At 54.0% G+C, this 23,500-nt stretch overlaps 7 protein-coding genes across 7 annotated transcripts; 3 read left to right on the top strand and 4 right to left on the bottom strand.

Moving 5' to 3' along the window:
• Window positions 1-942: 942 nt before the first annotated feature.
• Window positions 943-5,056, top strand: CTHT_0004300 (poly(A) RNA polymerase-like protein; the record flags this gene model as incomplete). The annotated part of the gene is made up of 5 exons (XM_006690908.1): window positions 943-1,498; window positions 1,802-2,032; window positions 2,092-2,163; window positions 2,225-2,419; window positions 2,511-5,056. 5 exons carry the CDS (start codon window positions 943-945, stop codon window positions 5,054-5,056), a joined length of 3,600 nt encoding a protein of 1,199 aa, XP_006690971.1.
• Window positions 5,057-7,484: 2,428 nt separating this feature from the next.
• On the bottom strand, window positions 7,485-8,538 carry CTHT_0004290 (uncharacterized protein; the record flags this gene model as incomplete). The annotated part of the gene is made up of 2 exons (XM_006690907.1): window positions 7,485-8,171; window positions 8,233-8,538. 2 exons carry the CDS (start codon window positions 8,536-8,538, stop codon window positions 7,485-7,487), a joined length of 993 nt encoding a protein of 330 aa, XP_006690970.1.
• Window positions 8,539-9,459: 921 nt separating this feature from the next.
• On the top strand, window positions 9,460-11,238 carry CTHT_0004280 (homoserine O-acetyltransferase-like protein; the record flags this gene model as incomplete). Its single annotated transcript, XM_006690906.1, has 1 exon — window positions 9,460-11,238. The coding sequence occupies one exon, from the start codon at window positions 9,460-9,462 to the stop codon at window positions 11,236-11,238; it is 1,779 nt and encodes a 592-aa protein (XP_006690969.1).
• A 551-nt stretch (window positions 11,239-11,789) lies between these two features.
• CTHT_0004270 (uncharacterized protein) lies at window positions 11,790-14,585 on the bottom strand (the record flags this gene model as incomplete). The annotated part of the gene is made up of 1 exon (XM_006690905.1): window positions 11,790-14,585. The coding sequence occupies one exon, from the start codon at window positions 14,583-14,585 to the stop codon at window positions 11,790-11,792; it is 2,796 nt and encodes a 931-aa protein (XP_006690968.1).
• A 2,116-nt stretch (window positions 14,586-16,701) lies between these two features.
• On the bottom strand, window positions 16,702-18,959 carry CTHT_0004260 (uncharacterized protein; the record flags this gene model as incomplete). The annotated part of the gene is made up of 5 exons (XM_006690904.1): window positions 16,702-16,716; window positions 16,777-17,704; window positions 17,764-17,821; window positions 18,020-18,779; window positions 18,879-18,959. 5 exons carry the CDS (start codon window positions 18,957-18,959, stop codon window positions 16,702-16,704), a joined length of 1,842 nt encoding a protein of 613 aa, XP_006690967.1.
• Window positions 18,960-20,587: 1,628 nt separating this feature from the next.
• On the top strand, window positions 20,588-21,170 carry CTHT_0004250 (uncharacterized protein; the record flags this gene model as incomplete). Its single annotated transcript, XM_006690903.1, has 4 exons — window positions 20,588-20,629; window positions 20,702-20,736; window positions 20,807-20,928; window positions 20,989-21,170. 4 exons carry the CDS (start codon window positions 20,588-20,590, stop codon window positions 21,168-21,170), a joined length of 381 nt encoding a protein of 126 aa, XP_006690966.1.
• A 405-nt stretch (window positions 21,171-21,575) lies between these two features.
• Window positions 21,576-22,508, bottom strand: CTHT_0004240 (uncharacterized protein; the record flags this gene model as incomplete). The annotated part of the gene is made up of 2 exons (XM_006690902.1): window positions 21,576-22,337; window positions 22,410-22,508. The coding sequence occupies 2 exons, from the start codon at window positions 22,506-22,508 to the stop codon at window positions 21,576-21,578; spliced, it is 861 nt and encodes a 286-aa protein (XP_006690965.1).
• Between the last annotated feature and the right edge of the window lie 992 nt (window positions 22,509-23,500).

Below are 23,500 nucleotides of genomic sequence, written 5' to 3'. Positions count from 1 at the left end.
CGACGCCCCCCTCCTCAGGTACGCCCACCACTGATCCTGCGATCCGGGTTTGCTGCATGTCTTAAGCACGCGCGCTCGAGTCTACCCACCTTTGAACCATCACCACGCACACTTCGTCACGTTGACTGCCCTGATTCCACACTCTCTCTCCCCTTCCGAATATTCCGTCCTCGCTGCCGATCCACTCTTCCTCACTCGCCGTGCGCCCTGCTCGTGCCGACCCCTTCATTGCGTTTTTGTTGCGGCCTTTGACCGCATCTCGTCTCCGCCGACCGGCTCATGCTCACCAATACTTCTCGTTTTGATTACAGGTTTTGATCTTCACCTAGCGCTGTGTCTAGGGTTAATTCCCTCCATCGAAGCGTCTCTGCCAGGTGATACACTGAAGCATCGATCTACCGGCTTTCATCGACAGCATCGACTTTCTGGGTCTTCTCCCTGTTCAGACATCACAGATCTCACCAACGATATTTGCCTCTCTGTTCCATCGACTCCGCGTGCAAAAAACTGCAGCCCTTGAAGAGAGCTAGCAGAGAATATCTCCGCAGGAATAAGGCCTGGCCCAGTCGAAGACGTCCCGCGTGATTTGAGCAATAATTCTGGCTGGTCTTCCCTATTGTCCGTGCCGCATCCTTCTCCCTCTTGAGTACGACTCTGCAGCCAAAAAAGGTTGACTAGACTTTGACAGCAGCGACAAAAAGCACGAGAGTCAACCAGGTCGTCCTTTTGACCGGCCCGCTACAACCTAGGTAGCCAACCTGTTGAGCGCACGGAAACGAGCAGTTTCGGGGCTTCTTTTCCCACAACGCAGTCAGTTCAGTTCCCCAGGTTGCTGGCTCAGTACCCTGTTTTCATCCTACTTCAACTAGCAACAGTTTAGTCCCGGCCGACCCTGTGTGGAACAGTAACCAGCGCTCGAGATCCTCGCAGCGCTCAGCTTTCATGGACGGCCAGCCTGCAACGGCTGAATCAACCCATCGCTACCAACCACAGCATTGGTCACTTCCCCCTTCGAACTCAGCTAGTGCCCGAGCAAAGCCAACATCATCATCCGAGACCCCGTCTATCCCCCTCGCCACTCAGTTCGACCTGTGCACGATCCTCTATACCCAGGAAGTTGTTCATCAGCAGGACAAAATCCTGCAGTACAGCAAGCTGATCTCTGGTAGCCGGAGTGGTGGCAGTGGACTACACACCCCTCCACTTCCTCCTGTTTTGACTACACCACAGACCAAGTCGACAACACGGTCCAGATCATCTTCCAAAGTGTCGAACAAGGACAACGCCCAACCAAAATCCAGCGCACAAAGCTGTCATGGGAATAGACCGGCAAAGACTTCTGAGACCGCTGAACGCGCGCTTATGAAATTGGGGAAGGATCAATCATCATCCAAGATGTCAGCCAACAACACCAATACCACAAGCAACAACCACAACAGTAGTAACAGCAGCAGCAATAACAGCACCAACAAGAAGCCACCAGAGCCGTCTCTGACTCGTGAGCTGCCCGTGCGATTACCGCCGTCTGCTTCTCAATCCTCTTCCTTCCAGTCGATCCATTCAAGTTCGGTTCCCTCTACACCACATCAACACCCCAAGAAGTGCCCTTGTGAATCCCGGGACCCTTCACCTGGGGCGACACATAACCATTCACCTCGATCTGCATACTCGGAGACAAATGGCAATGTGCCATCCCTTCGGCCACTTCCTCAGAGATACGCGGGGTGTCCATTTGAAACTGCGATTCCTCATTCACGTCGCCGCATGCCTTATAGCCTTGGGACTGATCGACTGGAAAAAGTGGACCTATCCAAGGTTAAGAGCAAGTTAACCGAAGAGGAGGAGCAGAGGCTTAATGCCGACTTGCTCAAATTATACAAGCAGTTGCTGCCAACTAAGCCGATAGAGGGGAACCGAAAGAAGCTGGTTGCAAAACTGGAGAAGCTCTTCAACGACAAGTGGCCAGGTCGCGACATCAAGGTCCATTTGTTTGGCTCTTCTGGGAACAACACATGCTCTGATGATTCAGATGGTCGGTGACACCAATGACATTGAGATGATTCGAAACCCGTGCTAACCGACTACTTTTAGTGGACATCTGTATCACCACCCCCTGGCGGGAATTGGAAAATGTCTGCATGATTGCCGAGCTGCTCCATCAACGTAAGACCTTCCTTTAGCTGGCCTGCATCACAATAAGCGGAGCTTAACACATCTTTCACAGATGGAATGGAAAAGGTCGTTTGCGTCTCTTCTGCCAAGGTCCCCATTGTCAAGATTTGGGACCCTGAGCTCAAATTGGCCTGCGATATGAATGTCAACAATACATTGGCACTGGAAAATACTCGGATGGTGCGGACATATGTTGACATCGACGAGCGCGTGCGGCAATTGGCGATGATTGTCAAATACTGGACTCGTAGGAGGATCGTCAATGATGCAGGCACGTTACCTCTTGCAACCTTCTGCTTGCGTTAGGAGATCGTCGCTAACATGGCTCACTCTTGCAGCCTTCGGTGGGACGTTAAGTTCTTACACGTGGATTTGCATGGTGATCGCTTTTCTGCAGCTCCGCGACCCTCCTGTGCTCCCTGCTCTTCACCAATGCGACGGCCTGAGGCTTCCCAGAGATGACAACACACGCAGCGAATTTGCCGACGACGTTGAGGCGCTTCAGGAGCGCTTTGGCGACAAGAACAAGGAGAGTTTAGCATCTCTCTTGTTCAACTTCTTCCGGTTCTATGCACACGAGTTTGACTATGACAAGTACGTTTTGTCAATACGAATGGGCAAGCTTCTGACCAAAACGGAAAAGAAATGGCATATCGGATCGAACAATATGCTTTGCGTTGAGGAGCCTTTCAACACAGTTCGCAACTTGGGAAATACAGCGGATGACACGTCATTCCGTGGGCTGCACATGGAGTTAAGGAGAGCTTTTGAACTGATTTCCGAGGGCAAGTTCGAGGAATGCTGTGAGCAGTATGTCTTTCCAAAGGAAGAGGAGAGGACATACATCAAGCCACCGACTATCTCGAGACCAGTTCTGTTGAGGAGTTCCTCTCAGCAGGCACATAGCACTCGTGGTGGTCGTGGCGGTTACCGTGGGAACCGCCAGTTTGGCCGCAATGGAAGTGGCGGGCGTCGCGCCTCGTCAGGAGTCCAGTACGAGCCAAATCCGACATTCCTGCAAACTGCTCTGGCGAATCCTTTAAGTCCCCAGGATCTTTTGTGGTATCAAGCTCAGAGTCCCCAGCTCACTGTACCCCAGGACATTATCGCCACCTCGTTCGGTCAAATTCCCGCTCACCAAGCTGCCCAGGAGATCATGCGTTTCCAGCTTTACACCTCGATCAACCAGCAACAACAGGTTCTTGCGCAAGCGCAACGGTTACAGACAGGCTCGGCGACAGACAGAGCACGCACAAATTCGTTTGACAACCCACCGCTGACCGCTCCGGTACGGCCAGAGTTGGTATACCCGTTTACGGTTCCGGTCCAGCCTTCAGCATACTTCCATCCTGGTTTCACCACCTACCCATCCTCTCCCGCGACAACCGCAACTGCCCCAAGTGCCAATGGGCAAGCCGCTGAATACCGACGCAGCCTTCACCGGAATGCGGGTACGAGTGATTCGGGCTCCTCACCTGGCAGCGGTGCTCTTAGGTCGCAATCCCAGCCAGCCTCCAGGACGCCGATGGTCATCTCTCAACCATTGTCTCAGTACTCGACATCCGGCCAATCCCAGAATGGTGCAACTTCATCGCAAATGCGGCAACTAAATGGCATGACAGTACCGAGCTTCGTCCCCGACGAGGCAGGTGATGGGGAGATGGAGGGGGGGGCGACGCCAAGAGTTTTGTCTGATTCTCCGCCTGAGGACGACGGCCCACGTTATATAGGGTATTACGTGAACGAGCACGCAAGCCCAAACAGGCAGGCGAACGGCTTTCCCAGCTCGTCTGGTGCGACGCTATCTGCCCCGATAAGCCAGAGCAGCCAGGCCCGGCGCCGCCGCCTGTCCACTGACCAGCTCCCTCAATCTGTCCTCGACCGTAGGATGAAGAGGACGTCACGGTCGCCATCGCCCATGGGACACACGCGGGCCATATCAGTGGGTATGAGCTCAGCTCCGCTACCGTCGGCGCCTTTTGGCCAGGCTGGCGGCGAAAAGCCGTCATCCAAGCCGGTTGTGGTCAATGGTTCCGTGCCAGCCTCCAGCTCGGCCTTGGCATCCCGCCGACCCCCACAGGCACCCGACGCGCATGCCTCAGAGGATGGGGGTCACCACGACAATGCCAATGCCTTGCACATCCAACACAGCATGAGCCCTAGCTCCTGGTCAGAGCAGCAGCCTTCCGCTCCGTTATCCAATACCGAACCGGCTGCTGTGCCGCCACCTCCGGACCGGCCTGTTATTGTGAATGGGTCTTCCACAAACCGCTCTCCTGCTGCAGTGCCGAGTTTGCTCGATGCGACGTTTCAGCAGCGTATGGCCATGGGGGTCCCCCTCCATCTTCCCTATTCGGCGGTTGTCGGTGATCCGAATGGCAGCCTCGTGGGTTTTGCGAGACTCCATACTCGCCAGCAGCTAGCACCACTCGACTTAGCGACTCAGGATTTTGGTGTTCACCAGGAGATACCTCATCTCTCGCCGGTCTATGAGCATCGCACTCCATCCCCGACAGTATCACGAAAATCTGAGCCATCTCCTGGCACACAATCACCTGGGTCTGGATCGCACAAGGAAAATCGTTCAGACTTCTCAAAGCAGAGTCAAAAGGCACCAGTGAACAAGTCCCCCACCAGTTCATCATCAAACAGGCAGCTCAACGACTCGGCCAACCGGTCTCCTGTACAGGATCAAAGGGTGAATGGCGTTGCAAAGGAGAACGGACATACGCGTACAACCAGGAATCACTCAGAAAACGCTGGTGGGTGGCAGCGATCAAAACAGCGCAAGAAGGTTGGCGGCGGCGACTCTAAGCACCTCGTCAATGGCTCCAGTCACAGTGAGCAACCACCAAAGAATGAGGCAGACCGGAAGGGTGGCTGAAAACATGACCTTGTCTGCGATTGGGTGATGGAAGTCTCCTGGTCCAGACAGTGCTGTCCCTGCTGCATCTGCCCCCCGTGCATTTGGCCCGGGGTCTTCCAGGGAGCGATGCAATGACCAGGCAAAGTGAAGCACGGACTGGATAGCAGGCATGGGTTTTCTTGGATACTTGTCAATGGTTCTGGCTGCCCTCATGCCAAGCCAATGATGAGTTCAGATTGGACAACCCTGTTCGGGATCCCCAGGGGCACTCATTATCTGGTCGTTACCTGAGCTTGTGCCTAATGATTGAGGACCATGATTGCCTGTCTGCCTGCGCACTTGCCTGTAATTGCAGCTAACGTGCACTAGCACTCCATTGGAGTTGCAACATGGATTGTTAGTTCAGGGAGGGATTGGGCTGGGTGGTGGATGGAGGATGGTTGAATCGGTGAGGCTTGCTGAGGGATGTTTTTTTTGTTTCCCTCCGTCGAAGTCGACGCTGGTTAAGCAAGCCGTGCATCATCATGAACGTGGCATGAAAAGGAACGTATACGAAGCGCAATGTTGATGGATCGTGTTACCGGTGTGAAAATGGACAGGAGAGGAGGGAAGGGCGGGTGTCTCTTTCCCAGGGGTTTATTTTGATGCCCACTGGGGTGTTGCCCGTGAGTTATGGGCTATGAGGTCATCGCAAATATTTGTGGACTGGACAGCTTGGCAGAAGCGTGGCGTTTGCTCGTGAAGCTGCTGTCCTTGTTTGATCCTGGATATACCTAGGAAGGCGAGGAGGATTTTTCTTTGTACAGTTCTCCCCACTTCTTTTTCTTCCTTGCCCAAACCCTCCTCTTTCGTCCACTACATTCCTGCATATTTTGGTTTTGTTGCTGCATCATGGACTTATAGACACGGGATACCACGGTCTGGTCTTAGTTTTATCTCTTTTACTGGTTTTCTCTTTTCAACGGAAATCACAAATGGAGCGAAAAATGGCATGTTATACATACATACCCCAAATATTGTATTCATCCTCATTTTGCACGGAACACTGATCACCTACCTACCTTCACCTTAAACCAGCCATCCAGCACAAATGTGTCGCTGCCATGGAGATTATATGACGAATCACAAGACTGGTAGAAGAGAAGCGAGTGGCCAAGTGAAAGGACTGGACAGGACAGGACAGGCAGGCAGATGAACAACACTGTGATTTTGTCCGATGAAACAAGGGATACGGAGGGATGGATACTCCAAGTGTGCTTTTTTTGTGTGTGTGGTGTCTTGTTGATGTCTCGGTGCTGGTTCTTCATTCTGAGATAATCCTGATGTGGTTTTTTATGTGTGATTGAAAAGTGTTTCTTGGGCATGGCATCCTTCTGAGTCATTAGTTGTGACTGGGTTGGTTGGTTGGTGGTGATGGCAGGATGGTCAGTTCAGGCTGGTTGGTTGATTAATTTGATACCTGGTAAATGGCGGCAACAATACCGGCGCAACAAGAAGAGAACAACCGTTGTATGACACCCTGTATGCATAGGAAACAGAAGAGGAAGGTTTATAACCACATCACCGCTGGCATAGGGGAAGGTGATATTAAGATTTAGTCATGGCTTTTTTATAAGGGGATGATGTGTGGTATTAGGGAAGGATGAGGATACATAGGTATAAAAGTAGAAAAGAGAAAAAAATCAGATAAATTGTAATGAATCGAAACTGTCTCTTGATCATTGCCTGGTTGTTGTGCATAAAAAGTCTGGTAAGGATGATGAATGAACAGAATCAAATAGAGGTTAGGACTCCTCTCCCCATCGTAGCCACCACCCCCTTCCAACTCCAGCCAGTTCTCACAGCTCATAGCATGCAACCAACCTGGAATTTGACCCTGCAATCTCGTCATGATCCCGCATTCAACTAACCAGACCCTGGCTATATTTACCCCTCTTTTTTTTTCTTTTTTTTTGAGACGAAAGACTCCTGTGGGTGCATTTAATCCTTGGTTATGAAGCTACAAAGGGTGAAAACAGCACCACAAAGGTGTTTCCTTCATGTTACAGTTTTATTCAGCAAAAATAATCAATGCCTTTGCGTGTGAACCGAAGGAAGAAATCAAGAACCAAAACAACGCAAATCTTGGAATGATTTTGATATGTTTTTTTATTTGGAATGTGAACTACTAAAACATTATTCACCAGGGCAAGCTGATCATGTCTCTGTTTTGCTTTCACCTAACCTGATAAACTGAAGGCAAGCGATGGCGTCATAACGCTGAGTTCAGCAAGTAAAACCTGGCCCTAAGTAAGCATTCTCCCCTTCTATTGCCCATGCACATATCATAAGTTGTTGTTATCTCCCATCATCCCACCATTCATATATAAAAAACCAGCAAAACCAAAAGGGTATCCATGCATCCCGTGACTTCAGAAACTCTTCCTGCTCAGTGTGCCAGTGTCCTTTAGACCGCAAAGTAAATATCCACTTTCGCCCAATCAATCCAGTTCTCCCACCCAGGGAACCGGGCCTTTGCCCACACGGTAATTACATCTCCCAGCTGCAGGTTGCGCACAAACTCCCCATTGCCCGTCTCACTACCACGGCCATTCTCCTCCAGTTTAGCCTTGGCCTCCGTGTCGTTGTCATCCAGATAATCATCCCAGCTCCAGACGACTTTGTGCTCGGCATATTCCTGCTCAGCGACCCTATTGACCTGGATTGTGACCGCTGGTGTGGGAAGCAGGGGGTGCTTGGGCTTATACTTTCGCTTGCCGTTTTCTTCTCCGTCGGGTTCAACGAGAGGCAGGACAGTGCCTAGGTGGTCGGGGCGCAAAGTCGGTTTCTCCCCTTCCTCAGGGCCTTCGCCACACTCTGGCTTGACGAAGCGCTCCAGTCCCACCTCGAACCATGTCCATGACCCATGGAATGTGCCCTGGTCCTCGAACTGTCCACCCCAGCCTTGGTCATGGCTGCGGATGGTGAAGACGATGCGGCGACAGGGGCGTAGGAGCATCGGGTCGGGAGAAACACGGAAGGGCTGGAAGGTCTCTGGAGAGTAGGTTTGGTCTTTTGGGGCAGGGCGAAAGACGGTGTCGTTGGCGTTGGTGCTCCAGTTAGGAGCCTTCAGGCCGATAGGAGGGGTTCGAAGCTTGGGTTGTTAGTGCACGATTCTGGCTTGGAAGGGAGGTGTAAAGGTAGAGGGGACCAACAATAAGTCGATTTTCCCGGTTGCTTCGGCCTCTCGCGACACACTGGTTGTTGAATGATTCATGGACAGTCATATGCGGCCAGTACTCGGCATAATCGAGGACGAGGTCAACTAGCTCGCGGGGAAGGGACTTGCATATGCCCTTGGTAAGCATGGCCTTTACGATGAGGACGTCGGCGATGCTGGGCTCATACGGCTCAGACATAGTGGTCGATGATGTGTTCTCGCTGTTGCTGCTGCCAAAAAATGGGAGGGAGCTTAGAAAAGAAGAGAGGTAGGAGGTGAAACTGAGACGCGAGCCGGCCATGCTGGCGGAGCAAAGTAGCTGCTTTATAAAGCTGTTTTAACAGGCTGGCGGAGGAAGCTACGTCAATTGTGATGTATCCCTGTTGGGCAAGCTACCTTGCCTAGGTAACTAGCCTGTCAGAACTGATACGCTAGCGTCGTAGGCCAGAGAGTGAGGGTCCTAAGTCCCAACTCCCAGCTCCCTCCGGGCAGGTTGAGGCGACGTCATCGACCCATCAAGCGAACGCGCGAATGCTGGAGTCTTGGACTGGGCCACGCCAACACCCGACGGCGCCAACTGGGCCACTCCAGGACGCCAGAGCCTTGGGCTCCCCGCAGCCGCCTTGGCTAAGGCCAAGACCCTAACCCGCATGCGCCGAGAAGGCCCCGCAAAAGCTTATTAATCACACGCCCTAATGGGGGGTCGTATCGGATCTTATCATCCCGCGCCAAGAGGCACGTGAAATGACGACATTCGAGATCCATGCGCTGATCCCACACACTTACACAAATGCGAGAGGGAAGAGGGCGCTGAAGGGGAAGCAAAGGGCGCAACACCGGCGCCGGCGCCGGCTGCCTGGTATCTTCCTTTTTTCTCCTCCTCCTGTGAGAAAGTCCGGGGTTTTTAGTGTTCTGTGTGTCTTGTGTCTGGTATTTTTGGCCGGGAGCCAGCTGTTGTGTCTCAACCTCCGGAAAAAGACGAGAAAATACTGATCCTAGGCGAACACGATTTTTTTTTGTGTTAGTAACTGAAGACGGTCTTTTGGTGACAGCCCTGCCGGCTCCAACAGCTCAGCTTGCTTTCCGCCCCTTCGAACCTCAGCGCCTTGATCCTGAAACTCTCCAACCCCCAATTAGCCGCCAACAGCTACCTCCGTTCCAGGAAGAGGTTATCTACCTAGAGAAAGCCGATCTGGAAAGTAAGGTCGTCAGTTGTGTCAGCATGAAGTCCACAACGGCCAGTCTGCGCCGGGCCTCGCGAGGGCTTCGATTTACCCACACGCCCTCCTCCTCTTCCTCCTGCTGCTCCTCGTTAAGACCATCTATCTGCAGCTCCCACGTGGTAGGATCCGCCGTCCCGGTTCCGGGAACCCGGCGATCTACTTCATCCTCAGCAGCGGACGCCGTTGCTGCTCCCACATCATCTCCCTCTCCGACCTCAACCCGTCCCCAAACATCATCATCCAGCCTACAACAGCCCCCAACGCGCCGCCATCTTCATGGCCAGTTCATCCGGCGCTCCGGCGTCCCCTCCAATCCCGCCATGAAATTCCCTTGCGTCGACGCCCTCGAGTCACGTTCAGCAACCCTCCAGCGCCAAGCCGAAGCTGCGGCGGCACAGCGGCGCTCTCTCGAAGACACTGAAGGTGACACAGGAGGCCCTGAGCCCTCCTACACCGTCGGCCCGACCCAAGTCTTCCATTCCTACGAGCCCTTCCTCCTCGACCATGGCGGCTTGCTCCACGAGTTCGACATCGCCTACGAAACATGGGGTCGGATGAACGCTGACAAATCAAACGTCATTCTCTTGCATACTGGTCTATCGGCATCCTCACACGCACACTCGACTCCGGAGAACCCGCAGCCCGGGTGGTGGGAGAAGTTCATAGGCCCCGGCAAGGCGCTCGATACAGACAAGTACTTCATCATCTGCACGAACGTACTCGGTGGGTGCTACGGGTCAACCGGCCCCAGCAGCATCGACCCCTTGGACGGTAAGCGCTATGCCACACGCTTCCCGATTCTCACCATCCAGGACATGGTGCGCGCACAATTCCGGCTGCTGGACCACCTGGGCGTGCGCAAGCTGCACGCCAGCGTGGGCTCCTCCATGGGCGGGATGCAGTCGCTTGCCGCGGGTGTCGAGTTCCCTGATCGCGTTGGCCGCGTGGTCACCATCTCTGCCTGCGCGCGCAGCCATCCCTACAGCATCGCCATGCGCTACGTGCAGCGCCGCGCCATCCTGAACGATCCCAACTGGAACCGAGGCTTCTACTACGGCCGGGTCCCTCCCCACACAGGCATGAAACTGGCGCGCGAAATCGCCACCATCACGTACCGGTCCGGCCCAGAATGGGAGCAGCGCTTCGGGCGCAGGCGCGCCGACTCCGCCAAACCTCCGGCCCTCTGCCCTGACTTCCTCGTTGAGACATACCTCGACCACGCTGGTGAGAAGTTCTGCCTGACGTACGACCCGAACAGCCTGATCTACGTTAGCAAGGCCATGGACCTCTTCGACTTAGGCCTCGAAAACCAGAGGCGTACCGCGCGCCGCAGGGAAGAAGCGCTCGTGCGCCGGCTGGCCGAGGCCGCGGACCCAAGTGCCCAGGACGAGGACGGCACCTGCATCCTGACGCCGCCCGACCTCAGCAATCAGGATCAACACGGCCAGAACCAGGCCCACAACGAGATCATCCAGACCCTGACCGACCCAACGCCCGTGCAACGGCGGGCTGCGGCCGAAGCGTACAATCCTCCTGCCGACCTCGTCGCCGGACTGGCGCCTCTTCGTAACCATCCGACACTCGTCATGGGCGTGGCCAGCGATATCCTGTTCCCCGCGTGGCAGCAGCGCGAGATAGCCGAGGCGCTGCGGCAAGCGGGTAATACGCAAGTGGAGCACGTGGAGTTGAGTGAGGAGCAGAGTCTGTTCGGGCACGACACCTTCTTGTTGGATGTTGAGAACGTAGGTGGGGCGGTGAGGAGGTTTTTGGATCAGTAGGTGGTTAGGTAGTGAGGTTTGGTAGCTTGGTATCAGAACCGGAGTTTTGGAGTCTGAAAATTTTCATAGAATTGGAATGGTATTCGTTGGAATGGACGAACATAGGCAGGGCAGGCGGGTGGTTTATTCCATTTAATGCATCTGGCATATATCTCGGTTTTCAATTTCCTTCAGAAACCACTCGATGGACGGCAGGCAAATCGAATTAAGTATGGCATGATGTGACCTGTACTTGGTATCAGACTTTCTTGCTAGGACAGAATAAGAACCTTGTTTTGCTAACGATTGATCATCGCTTACTTGCTTGCTTTCTTATGAGATCGAGATTGGGGGTATAAGTTCTGGGCAGTCAAAAGGAAAATAAAATCGCAAACAAAACAACTGATGCGTACTCGCTGATATGACCCTTGGATATGCCAAAACCAATCCAGCGAAGTCCTTCCAACAACAAAAAAAAGTGTATGAATCCAAGATCACGATATGTAAACGAAAGAATTCTCCAATACATGCCAAAAAATTAGCCCTTTCTATATTCACCTCACCTCTTGTTGTTAAATAAACCCTGTCCCAAACTCATCAACCATCTCCAACCTTCCCCCTTGACTCTGCGGCGGTCTCCGAACCTGTCGGATGCTTGGGCCGCGCGCAACGCCAATGCCCATGAACGCCGCAGCACGGTCATCATCTGGGGGGAACTGCGATACCAGCCTCGGGGACGCCGCTAATCCTGCGCTCCCATTGCCAACGCCGTTGGCGCGGGATGAAGTATCCGGCCTCGAGTCAACTTCCATGGACCCTGTAGTAGGGGGGGGAGCAGTCCTCAAAGGAGGAGTGAGCAAACTTTTTTGGGAAAACAACGTCGGATCGCGCGAAGGCGCATCGGGGGAGAAGTTGAAGTTATTAAACTGGAGGTTGAGAGGAGGCGGGACATTAGCCCTAGCCAGCCTACCTCGAGTGTGATTGGACTGGATCGCCTCGGGCGACTCAGTGATGGCCCGGGGCGGAGACGCTGCCGGCTTTTCAGGGACAGAGGACTGTAAAGGCCAGTTGGCCGAGTCGGGAGTTGGCGGGGCCGGGCAAGCGACTGAGGGGCCAAAATCAAAGTTGAAGCCGGTATCCACGAACCCGTTGGGGTTGGGCGGATGGGGCGGTGCTTCCTCGACAATTGGGGACGGCGCCGGCGGGGGGTCGCGGCGCCAGTTAGGATGGCGCAGCTGGGGCGTCTGAGCGCGCGATGCTGGCGAGTTTTGTACACTGTAGTTGTCCAGGCTGTTGCTGCGAGAGTAGTTATCAATGCTGCCGCCGCGTGATCCATTGTCCAGGCTGGGGCCACGTGAATGGTCATCAAAACTGCCGCTGCGCGAAGTCGGTGTTGCCGTCCCAGCGCGCCTAGAGACCTGGCTCGGAGAGACTCCGTACTCATCCAAGGTTGGCCGGCGAGGGGGCGGTCCACGCCTTACAGGAATACGGAAAGGACTCTCCGGTCGCTTTGCTGGCGCCGCAGCCGGGATGGTCGGGGGTGAGGAAACAGGCCCAGTAGCAGGAATAGTCGGCGGCGAAGCGACAGGCGCGGTCACTAGAGCCGCAGTTCGAGGGGACGAGGGTGTTGCTGTCAATTCCCTTTCCGCAGGATGGATTCGCAGTGGGGCAGGCAAAATTGGCCCGTCGTCGTCGTCATCAAACTTATCCATTTCGTCATAAAAACTGCTCGTCATGCTATCTCTCTTGGACTCTTCTGTTGTCGACATGTGCGCCTGGCGTTGCGCAGTGAGCAGCGACTTTTCTAATTCCTCGATCTTCATGGACAGGCTGTGCTGGCGAGGTGTAAGAACGGTTTCGCGCTTGGCTGTCACTTCGCGAATGATAGGCCGCAGAGACTGGTCGATTGGTTCCTCGTCAAGTGACAGCCGGCGGATCGAAGTGGCAGGTGAAGTCATATTGGAGGGCGAAGTCAGCGACGCAAGGAGAGGCTCAAGACCCTTCGTCTCCTGGACTGGCGTCTTGGGGGCATCGGGAGTCTTGACTTCGTCGTTGGCACGGGCTGCCGAAGGCGGATAACCTCCCAGCACGGGGCTTTCGACATAGTCCTTGCCGAGGAGCGGGGACTTAGGCGGAGGGGAGGTTGCGCCGAGTCCGGGGTTCAGCAGGCTAGGTCCAGTAAGGGGCGAGGGCCGATACGGACGGTAGATCTTCTTGGGAGCTCCCTGTGTATTAGGGCTGCCTGAGGTCGGACTTGAAGGAGTGATGCCTTGATAAGCTGCCCCGAAAGGGCGAGCTACGATTGTGGGAGAGGAAGCCTCTTGTGACGCAGAGGAGGATGCAGCTGAACCAGAGGTGCCAGGTCGAACGGTGGCATTTGAGCCCTGACGAGACAGCGCAGCAGCCGGCAGTTGGGGCAGCGATTGTGTAGGAGGGTCAGTTGGCGGAGGTCCCTGGTGTATCAAGGGGGATCGTATCTGAGCAGTCGGACCGCCTCGACTCGACGGTCTTGAGTTAGGATTGGCCTTCGGAGCTGCTGCTGGTTCTGGATCCGGTAGGGCTGGCAGAGCGGGCAGTGGCTCCGGATCTGGCTCAGGGTCGGTCTGCGCGACAGACGGGCGCCGCATGGATAAGGTGCTCTCGGTCGACTTCTGTCTCTCGAGCCGTTGCATCTCCAAGCGAGCTGTCTCCCTCTGCTTCTCCAATTCCCGTTCTCTCTCCCGTGCCTTCTTCGCCTCCTCCTCCATCTTGTTGACTGATGCCATCACCTGTTCGACCATCTTATCGGCATCCTCGCCGAACACCGACTTGGACTCTGCATCGTCGGTGGTTGGGGTCGGGGGCAACTGCAGCGGCGATGTAGCAAGCGGCGACTTGGGAGTTGCCGGGCCCGACGGCGTGTTGCGACAAAAGTGTACATCGAGCGGGTTAACCCATGGCTTGCTCCGCCCATTGGCCGTGCCTGGGCGCGACGAAGACGGGGCAGCAAAGGCAGGATTCGGGGCAGTCAGGCTGATAGAGGACATATTGTTGGCTCTGAACCGGCCACGCAGGTTAATGTCGGAAGCGGCCGCCTTCAGGTTCAGGCTGCTCTGGCTCCCGCGACGGCCAGGACCAAGGTTGTTTAGATCGAACATGCTCGCAGCGGCGAGGTTGTGTGTGTCATGGAAATAAGGCGATCGCGCACTGTTCGGCGTGCCGGCACGCGATACAGAGCGGATGCTGCCGTTGACAACAACAGTGTGATGGACATTTTTGCCAAAAAACTGACCTTCACCAAGGGCGTTCTGGTCTATGCGCTTCCATTTTTGCTGCTGTGACTGCGGCTGCTTCTCCTGGATGTTCCTATCGGATTTCCTGCCATCCATCAACAGTTGGATCCGGCTCTTAACAGAATTTCCGTTTCAGCTGCGTGTGCACTCACTTCTTTTTCTCGCCAAACCTTATTCCAAAAAAGGACACCATCCTGTCGAGCAATTATGGATTACGATCAACGCATCAATTGGGGGCCAGACAAGAACACAGGGCGCCCGTCTTCCGGTCTTGTGGTCGTGATACCGATGTATCTCCTGACAGGTCCGCCGTGTCTAGCGGATAGGTAATTTTGACACAGCTGGATGTGGCAAACAATCACTACAGCTGGGCCATATTGATGTCTCAATCTCAATGTCGGGCTCTCGGGCTCTTCTCAGACAATGCGGGAGGGTGTCCCGGCGAGGAGTAGGTCCAGTCGCGTATCAAATGCGAATAGGGGTCGGGTTGGCCTTGGGCTCAGGGAGGTGGGGTGAGCTGATCGGGCGGAAGAAAGGCTCGGAGGGAGAGGAAAGATCGGGGGCGAAAGGGAGTGACAGAATCGAAGGCAATAATGGCCAAAAAGAGAGCGACAGTGAAGGGAAGAAAGAGCGCTCTGGAGGGAATTGAAGATTCAAGAGGCAAAGAGGGCGATTCGACAAAAAGTGGAAGCGGCTCCTGCTTGATCGGACGAACGAGCTCCTGGGAGCTGGGCGAAGACCAGGAAGGAGATGATGGCTCGTCGTTCTCCTCGCCTTTTGCGGAAATTAGGCATGGACCGCCATTGGTGCACGCACTGGTGGAGCATGTGGAGATAGCTCGTGGCTAACGTGGCTAGCGCAGGAGCAAGCGACAGGGGCCCTGGCCGCTTCCCGTCAACCCCTGGACTGGTGGGATTTGGTGGATGTGGGTTTGGGTTTGTGTGGAACTTCGAAGGTTGTGTGCAAAATGGATGCTGTTTTCACAAAACGTGTAAGTGTGTCCTCTTGAGTTTCTTGATAGCTATAATGGAACCTTGGAGTGTATCTGGAAAGGCTCTGTAACGCTTGACTCTTCAGCAAACCGTGGCACCCAAGTGTTGCTGAAATGTGCCACTGCAGCTAAGATGAAAAGGGCTGGCAGGGACTAGACATGGCAAGGCCGTGTTTTGTGCACTGCATGTCTGCAAGATGACCTGATCACCGAGCGTCTTGCAGATTTGAGAGACCCTGAGAGTTTTCAGAGTGCGGGGACAGGGACGGCCTTCGGTCACAAAACGCAAATCATGGTTCTTCCATCAGGCTTGAGCCCACATTCGTAAACTTCGTTTCACGCAACGGAAGCATGCTCCCTCGGCTGCACGATGCCGCGGCCCGCAAACGCTCAAGATCTGGTTCACCGTTCTGCCTTTTGTTTCCTGCACCGAAAGGTCTCTTGCCGGTGAGATCCAGGACCTCCTGGCTGTGACGCAAGAGCAATGTCGTAATTTCACATCCCGCGCCCGCATGCTGTCGTGTTACATACCGTATGTAGCCTCCCCCTTGCAGCTGCATCTTGCACGGACAGAAACACCATGTGCAAGTTCCTATCTAGGTACGTACCTGTAGGTAAGTATTCAGAACACAAGCTTTCAGCTGATCAAGTTTTGTCTTGACCTCCCACCCAGAATCGAATTAGATTGGAATTGAAAATCAAAATCATCTGGAGTTGTGCGAGCAGAGTCCGAATGAAACAAACGAGAAGCAAAATGCTCTTGTGCCTAAAAATACATTCTTTACCCATCGTTACACTGCTGAGCTTGTGGCGCTCAATTACAACCCTGGCTTGTGGAGCGCCAAGCGATCATCACTCTCAATCGAGGTTCCAGTCCATCCACATAATCTTGGATGAATCTTCGCCGCTTTGGCATTTTTATCCTCTCACGGCCTGGTCCTGGTTGACTCGGACTAGCTCGATGTCTAAAACCGCCAATCTCAAACTATCGATCGCTTCTCGAAGAATTGAGGGCTTCGATTTCTCCTGAGAGATTGGCATTTTGTGCATAAGAGGGGAGAGACAATGGGGCAAGCTCATGCTCGGAGGACAAACCACCGAGTCAAACGTCACCAGCATGATCAGACTCAAATTCACCGAGAATTTAAAATCCCGTCCGATATAGCCCATGGCACTTGTTTTTATCATTGTTATGGATCTGCACGAAGTCTATCATAACACTTAGGATTTTGATATCTAGAGTCATCATGCTGGGTCTCCAGTGTCAGCTCTTTTCGGGAGCCTAAACATACTCACAATCACGGTTGCCACACCAAAGAACACAGCTGCCGTGATAAACGGCAGCCCAACCCACGGCTCTCCAAGCTTCAACCCAAGCTTGAGACTTTCCGCAATCATGGGGCTGGCCGCGGCCACGCTGATCATCTCCATGAAGCCAATCAACGAGTTCACCGTGCCCACATGATGTTCCTCCACGAGGGCATTCAGCAACGACCTCACAACCGATGTCATCCCCGCCCCAGCAGCAAACCATACCAAGCCGATCGCATACATGACCCCGTTCCCAGCAGCCGCAATCACCACGCTGCCCACAACCTGAACCACGCCCGACCAGCGTGCCAGACACAGGTCCTTCTCCATCGCACTCAACCCCCGCCGGCTGATCAGCACCCAACTGGCCGCCGGCAGCAATACGAGCAGCGTCAGCAGACTGCCGGCATTGCGAATGGTCAGGACAAGCGAGGCCTTCGTCCATGACCAGCCGTAGCGGTCGGTAGAGTACTGCAAGAGCACCTCGCCGACGATGCGACCGAGGATGATGAAAACCATAGAGATGATGAGGAATGCCAGACGAGTGTTGCCTAGAATGAAGGTATATACTTCTTCGAGTCCAGCACGGGCTTTGCGGAGGAGTTTGGACGCTGCGGGGTCATCGTCCTCGTCGAGTGCCGCGGAGGTGTTATGGTGATCGTGAACATGCACAGTCTCTGGCATGGCGAAGAAGGCCAGGAAACAGCAAATGACAAGTAATGCGAGTGCCAGCAGAAGTGGTATCCACGGATTCCAAGCCAACAAAGTACCGCCGGTAGGACCGGCAATCATTTGAGATGCGAGAAAAGCTGCTGTCATGTGGAAGAAAACGGTTGCGCGGGTAGAAATGGCTACTACATCCGCTATCACGGTGTACATCATGGCAATGGCGACGGCTCCTCCACCGCCGATGCTTTGAAAGGATTAGCTGGCTGGCATGCTATGATCAGACCTCTAATGTGGAGGACTTACAGTTGGAATGCAGAACTGAACCACACCACCCGCAACGGGACAAACCTCGAAAAGAAATCTAAGGGCATTCATGTCAGCCTCGAGCCTTCCCTTTCCGTCAATAATCCCCCCAAAACAAAACCTGGGAACTTACAAACCCCATAACACCAAGCAAAACTCAGCCCAATCCCGACCAAACTCAATCCCATCACCGGCCGTCTCCCCCATCGATCTGACAATACACCGTAAGGCACAGATCCGACAATACCTGGGATACTGTCAAACGTGCTTTGCCACCCGACCACAGTGGCCAGGTACCCCTGGACGTCGGAGCCCTTGCAGAGTGGGTCATCGGCGAGGACCAAGCCAGGATAGTATCGGAGACGGGGTCGGACCGGTCTGCTCGGTATTGTTCTCGGCCCGGACATGGCCAGAGACATATGATCCAGGTTATCGGGGCCAGGCAGGGCAGGCGGGAGCAGCCCCTCCTCCGGCCCAGTCCCAGGTGGTGGAGGGGTGAACACCTCCGGGTGCATTTTCCTGCAGATGATGCTCTCCATGATGGCGTTCTGAGGGGGCTGCATGATGCCGACGGATAGCTCCAGCAGGAAGATTAGCACCATAGCGAGGGGGATGACTCGTTTTCTTAGCTGGCTCTTGACCTGCTCGAGAGCAGAGAACCCTCCCCTTACACCGTCGTCGTTGCCATAGTTAGTGCGCGACGACCGCCTCGAGTTATCACCTCGTGCTGGGCTGGGTAATCTGCTCGGGACTGGACTCGATGGGGGCGGTGTTGGAGTGCCGGCGAGAAGGGGAGTACGCTCGGTGTAGTGAGTGGATGATTCAGTGTCTGTGTCGAGGGTGAGGCCCTGGCCTAGAGTCAACCCTGAAGTCCGGGTGGTTTGATAGCTCATCCTAGCCGATGAAGGCTCTGATAGATCGAGGTAAGCAAGAGTGTCGGGGTCGTAAGGGGTTGTGGCCGGACTGATGACTGCACTCCGCTCAGGGGGAAACACGGAGTAAACGTGAGGCTCGGGCTGAAGGGAAAGGGTATCCGGACATGAAGGTTGGCCGTAGTGTCAACAGGGAGAGAATCCCAGGACAAAGATGAGTTGGTCGACAGTGACCAAACTGACTCTAACGCTCAGAAGCAGGGATATGTAAACGGGAACCAAACGTCGAGCCACGAAGCCATTGAAACAACAACCGGACATCATGGTGGGGACGACGGTCCTTATAACCAAGCCCATGCTGCTACTCCAGCCAGGCGGCACCGAAACCAAGACAAGACAAGGGACGGCAGCAAAGCGGAGCGAGATGCAACAGCGCCCTACCGATTACTGTGCGCGCAAATCTTCTAGCGCACACCCATCAGGCAGGTGCTTGACCCAAAAAACACACCCCAACCACGCATACTTACATATCCACATCATCGATCGGACATGATATCCTGGCGGTGATTGGACACTGTTCTCAGCACTGAGCATCCGTCGCTTCTAGGATTCGTTGACTTCAGCTTACACCTGTGCCGCATTTTTTTCCTTTTTTCTTTTCTTTCTTTTTTTTTTTTTGTCTCGAGAAGCCCACAATATTGAGGAGTAATACTTAGCCAGTGTAGGCCAATGGGTAACCTTCGAAGGATTCCATCCAGCCGTTAAGTATTAAGCTGTCGCTGCTGTGCATGCCGTGATGCCGTGGATCAGCAGCCGGACGCAACGGATGCGTGAACGTGGCACAGTTCTAGCGCAGTCTGTACGCCCAGGAGGGCCCAGCTGGATACCGGACATGTAAAGTGATCAGGTACACTGCAGTCTCGGCTCGGACTTTCGGTGATGAAACCCAGAATTGCCCATCCCATTCCGTCACTTGCCGAGACGAGAAGAGAAGGGAGGGAGAGACACGTCGTCATCGCGACGTTGTGTCAGGCACAACGCCTTTCGCCTGAGCTGGATTACCTGGAAGATCTGATGGAGGTTGCATTGAGGTGGGGCATCTGGGCTCTCGAGTTGCTTGCTGCCGACTTCCGAGGTCGGGTTCTCGAAGAGGTTCTTAAAGAGATTGATCGTTTGTCTAATTGTCACGAGAGCGTCGATTAATCCGAACGGAGGAGGCAGTTTGACTTTGCGATACCTGGTGTAATTGCCTCAGGTCGGCATTCAAACCAACTCAATAACACCCTTGCTTTATCAGACGAGTTGCCCTGAACAAGTCTTCAGAAACTGGACAAGAAGGGTTGGTTTCCCCGCCTTTGGCCAGTGGCCGCGACAAAACGTCTCTGCGAGGCCAGCATGGAGTGACAGCCAGCCCCTCTCCCCCGCTGCAGTGTTTTGCATGCCCACGTCATCTTTCCCCCTTATAATGCATCAAGTTAGCATTTAAGAATTGTATATCGTCGAACTCTGGCTGAGATCCGTGAATGAATAACTTGACCTGCCATTTGTTGAGAGCTTGGAGCCAATTCTCTCAACAGCAGCCAGCCGTGTTATCCCCGAGCCCTTCATATCGCATATGAAATTCAGTTCTGAGTGAAATGCTATAACGGAAACTAAAACTTTGGACGGTTCATTTGCTACTGGGCTGGGTGAGAAAGGCTGGACCGTAAAGCTTCGCTGGGAAATCGCGCCCAAATTTCAGTGTCAAGGACAAAAAGATTGCAAGCATATCCAAGGTGCCCCAGGTGGGTCGGGATTTTTTCAGCTGACTGTCGCCGTAACGTCCACTGGGCCCGTGCCCGTCGCCCTCGCCTCTGCTTCAGCCTCAGTTCATGCGTCTGTTAAGTGAGCCTTAAAGCATCTTACAACTTGAAACCTCCGGACGATCAAAAATATCGATTCTCAAGAGCAAAATGTCACTTGCTGACGCCAAAGTTATCGGCACCGAGCCATTGGTACCCAAACCCACCCTCCAGGTTTCAATGCCATCTCGAAAATGTGTAATTGGTGCCAACCATCTTTGACAGCCGGAGAAGGAGGCAGTATGGACCAAGCTGGTTAAGTAGGTCAAGGCAGTTTGCGAAACCTCATGCAAAGTTAAAAGGGTCACTCAAGATCTGACATTCATTCAGAAAAGTCTACGTCGACCCCAAGGGCGTCGAGCGCACATGGGAATCTGCCGAGCGCACTACCCGGCCGGCAGGTAGTGACATCGACGGCGTGGGGATCGCCGCCATTTTGGAGAAGGATACCGGTACTAGTTTTCTTGTTTCCTACCAGAGTTGAACCTTCCAGTTCACTGAACATGCTCCAGGGCCTGAAATCATCCTGCAAAAACAGTTCCGCCCTCCCGTCGACAAAATCGTCATCGAGCTCCCCGCCGGGCTCATCGACGCCGGCGAAACACCCGAGCAATGCGCTGTGCGCGAGCTCAGGGAGGAAACAGGCTACGTGGGCGAGGTGCTGGACACCTCGCCCGTAATGTTTAATGGCTAGTCTTCAAGCTTGTTCTCCCTTGCTTCATAGATTGGACCTGCTGACTTCTTGAGTAGATCCTGGCTTCTGTAACACTAACCTCCGCATGGTCCACGTCAGTGTCGATATGAGCCGACCGGAGAACCAGAATCCGCAGCCAGAGCTGGAAGAGAATGAGTTTATTGACGTATTTCATGTGAGGTTGGACCGGTTGTGGGAGGAGTGTGTGAGATTGGAGAAAGAGGGATATGCAATTGACGCGCGGGTGGCAAACCTCGCCGAAGGAATCGAAATCGCGAAGAAGTTTAAGCTGCGGTAGCAGCTGGTCTTCGTGGGGATGTATGGTTGGAACCCTCGTCCCGAAGGGTGCTAGTCAAGGCGAAGAATCGTTGGTTGAATAGAGCAATATACCCATGTAAACTCACCTTAGATCTTCCCCTCCCTTTTCAACCCCTCCCACAACGCCAAAGCCGAAAGAGCCTTAGCGTCCCTCGCTGCCTGCCTCCACAGATCCTTCATCTTGATCAGCTTCAGCGTAATCTTCTCCCCGTGCTCCCTCAAACCAGTCAACTTGCCCTCCCACTCAGCGAGCTGAGCCCTTGGGACCCGCCGCTCGTGCATATATATCCTGATATACTCATCACATGCACCTGGAGAGGGGTACATCCCATGGGGCAGCGGGACGCCACTCTGGTCAGTGGCCCCCTCTGGCTGGACGTCACCCGCGAGCTCACTCAGACAAACCAAATCTCCCTTCCGGATCTTCATCTCCAACTCTTCTTCCATTTCCCTCGCCGCGGCACCAGCGAAGTCCCCCGTCTCATCGTCTACCATGCCTGCGGGGAGTTCCACAAACCCAAGACTCCCCGACGCAGGGCGCGGTTGCACCGTTAGGATGACCCATCTCTCCTTCTCTTCATCTTTTACAGAACCCACATCCTCCGGGACCAAAATAACCAGCACTGCGACCGACGGCCCCCTGAGGAACACGGCCCCCGGCAGGGATTCCCTGTTTCTGTTGGTAATGGACGCTGTGAGCTTCACAAAACCGAGGCGTGGGACAGGATGACGGAACAAGTCATAAGATTGCACAGTAATGGAGTTGAGAGTGTACGGAGCAGCGTGGAAGGGATGTGTGGGGTCGGTGTGCTGCGCGGAGAGTGAGGCTTGCAATGTTGAGAGCCATGACTGTCAGGTCAAGGTGTGTTAGCAATTGCCGTGAATTAGGCTATGTATGGGGGAGAGGATGAGAAGGCTTACAGAGAATGGGTGGAACGCTAACAGCTGCTCTTGGGAGAGGCCCGATGGCAAGGTAATGGGGACTTTGTAGGTGGGATGGGAGAACGTGATGGTGGACATTTTGCGGCTGAGGATCGAGGAGGTGGGAGAAAGTTGCGAAAGGAGCGATGATGCGGCGTTATGGTGGAGGAAAATGGATTTGCTGGTCTGGTAGAGTATGGAAAATAGGTTTGGCATCGAGACAAAAGGCGAAGGAGCAGACTTTTCGCATTGTCGATTGTGAAGGGCAAAGCTGCTTTGGGCGAAAGTGGTTGCGTGCGTTGAGGCGGCCGCTGAGTTGACAGAAGGGAGCTGACACTTGCATCTTGGCGCTGAAGTGTGCCCGTGGGCCCTATACGCACGTAAATTGGATAGGCACCGTGGTAGAGGCTAGGATGCCTGTAGCAGCCCCGCCCCCGCACAGGGTTCGTGTCACCAACCTCCGAGAGCCTCGACCAGCGCTGGAACTTTATATGACGTTGGGCAAGACGACCTTGAAAGGAAAATGGGAAGTATAGGTGACGTCAGATCGAAGTATTGTTAGGAGAATTAATCCCAGCGATATACCCGAACTGCGCCCTTACAGCTTCTCCTCTGGAGAGATTGCGCTACACAACCTGATTGAGACTTTGAGAGAGAGGAGTAATTTAAAATTTACACGTCACGTCCATATACTTTACCTAACAGATTGTTCCTCAATAAAGAATCAACCAAATCAAGATGCCCCGCTCAGAAGGCAATCCCAAATCTGACAACGCTATGGAGTTAACCCACAATATTATCCACGGAGCCGGTGTACCTGAGGTCTGCTATCTTATATTTTTTTTCCCCGATATTTTTAAGTCGAGCAATTGTGAGGATGGACTAACAGATGTCAAAAACCCCTTGCAGTCGACTCGCGTCGCTCGCGCTGACAAGGCCGCACCAATGCCAGAGCATGAAAAAGGAATGGGTCTGGAGAAGACTCCCGCAAGCGCGGGTAAGAGCGTGGGGACGCAGCAGGGCGGGAGAAAACGTACGAAATGATTCGAGGAGTCAGCTTGGTCACAAACAACACCGATCTGGCCAGCATA

The sequence above is a fragment of the Thermochaetoides thermophila genome (genome assembly GCF_000221225.1).
Source record: "Thermochaetoides thermophila DSM 1495 unplaced genomic scaffold scf7180000011806, whole genome shotgun sequence".
Taxonomy (NCBI): domain Eukaryota; kingdom Fungi; phylum Ascomycota; class Sordariomycetes; order Sordariales; family Chaetomiaceae; genus Thermochaetoides; species Thermochaetoides thermophila.
The sequence above is the reverse complement of the archived record's forward strand: the minus strand, read 5'-3'. Positions and strand labels throughout refer to the sequence as shown.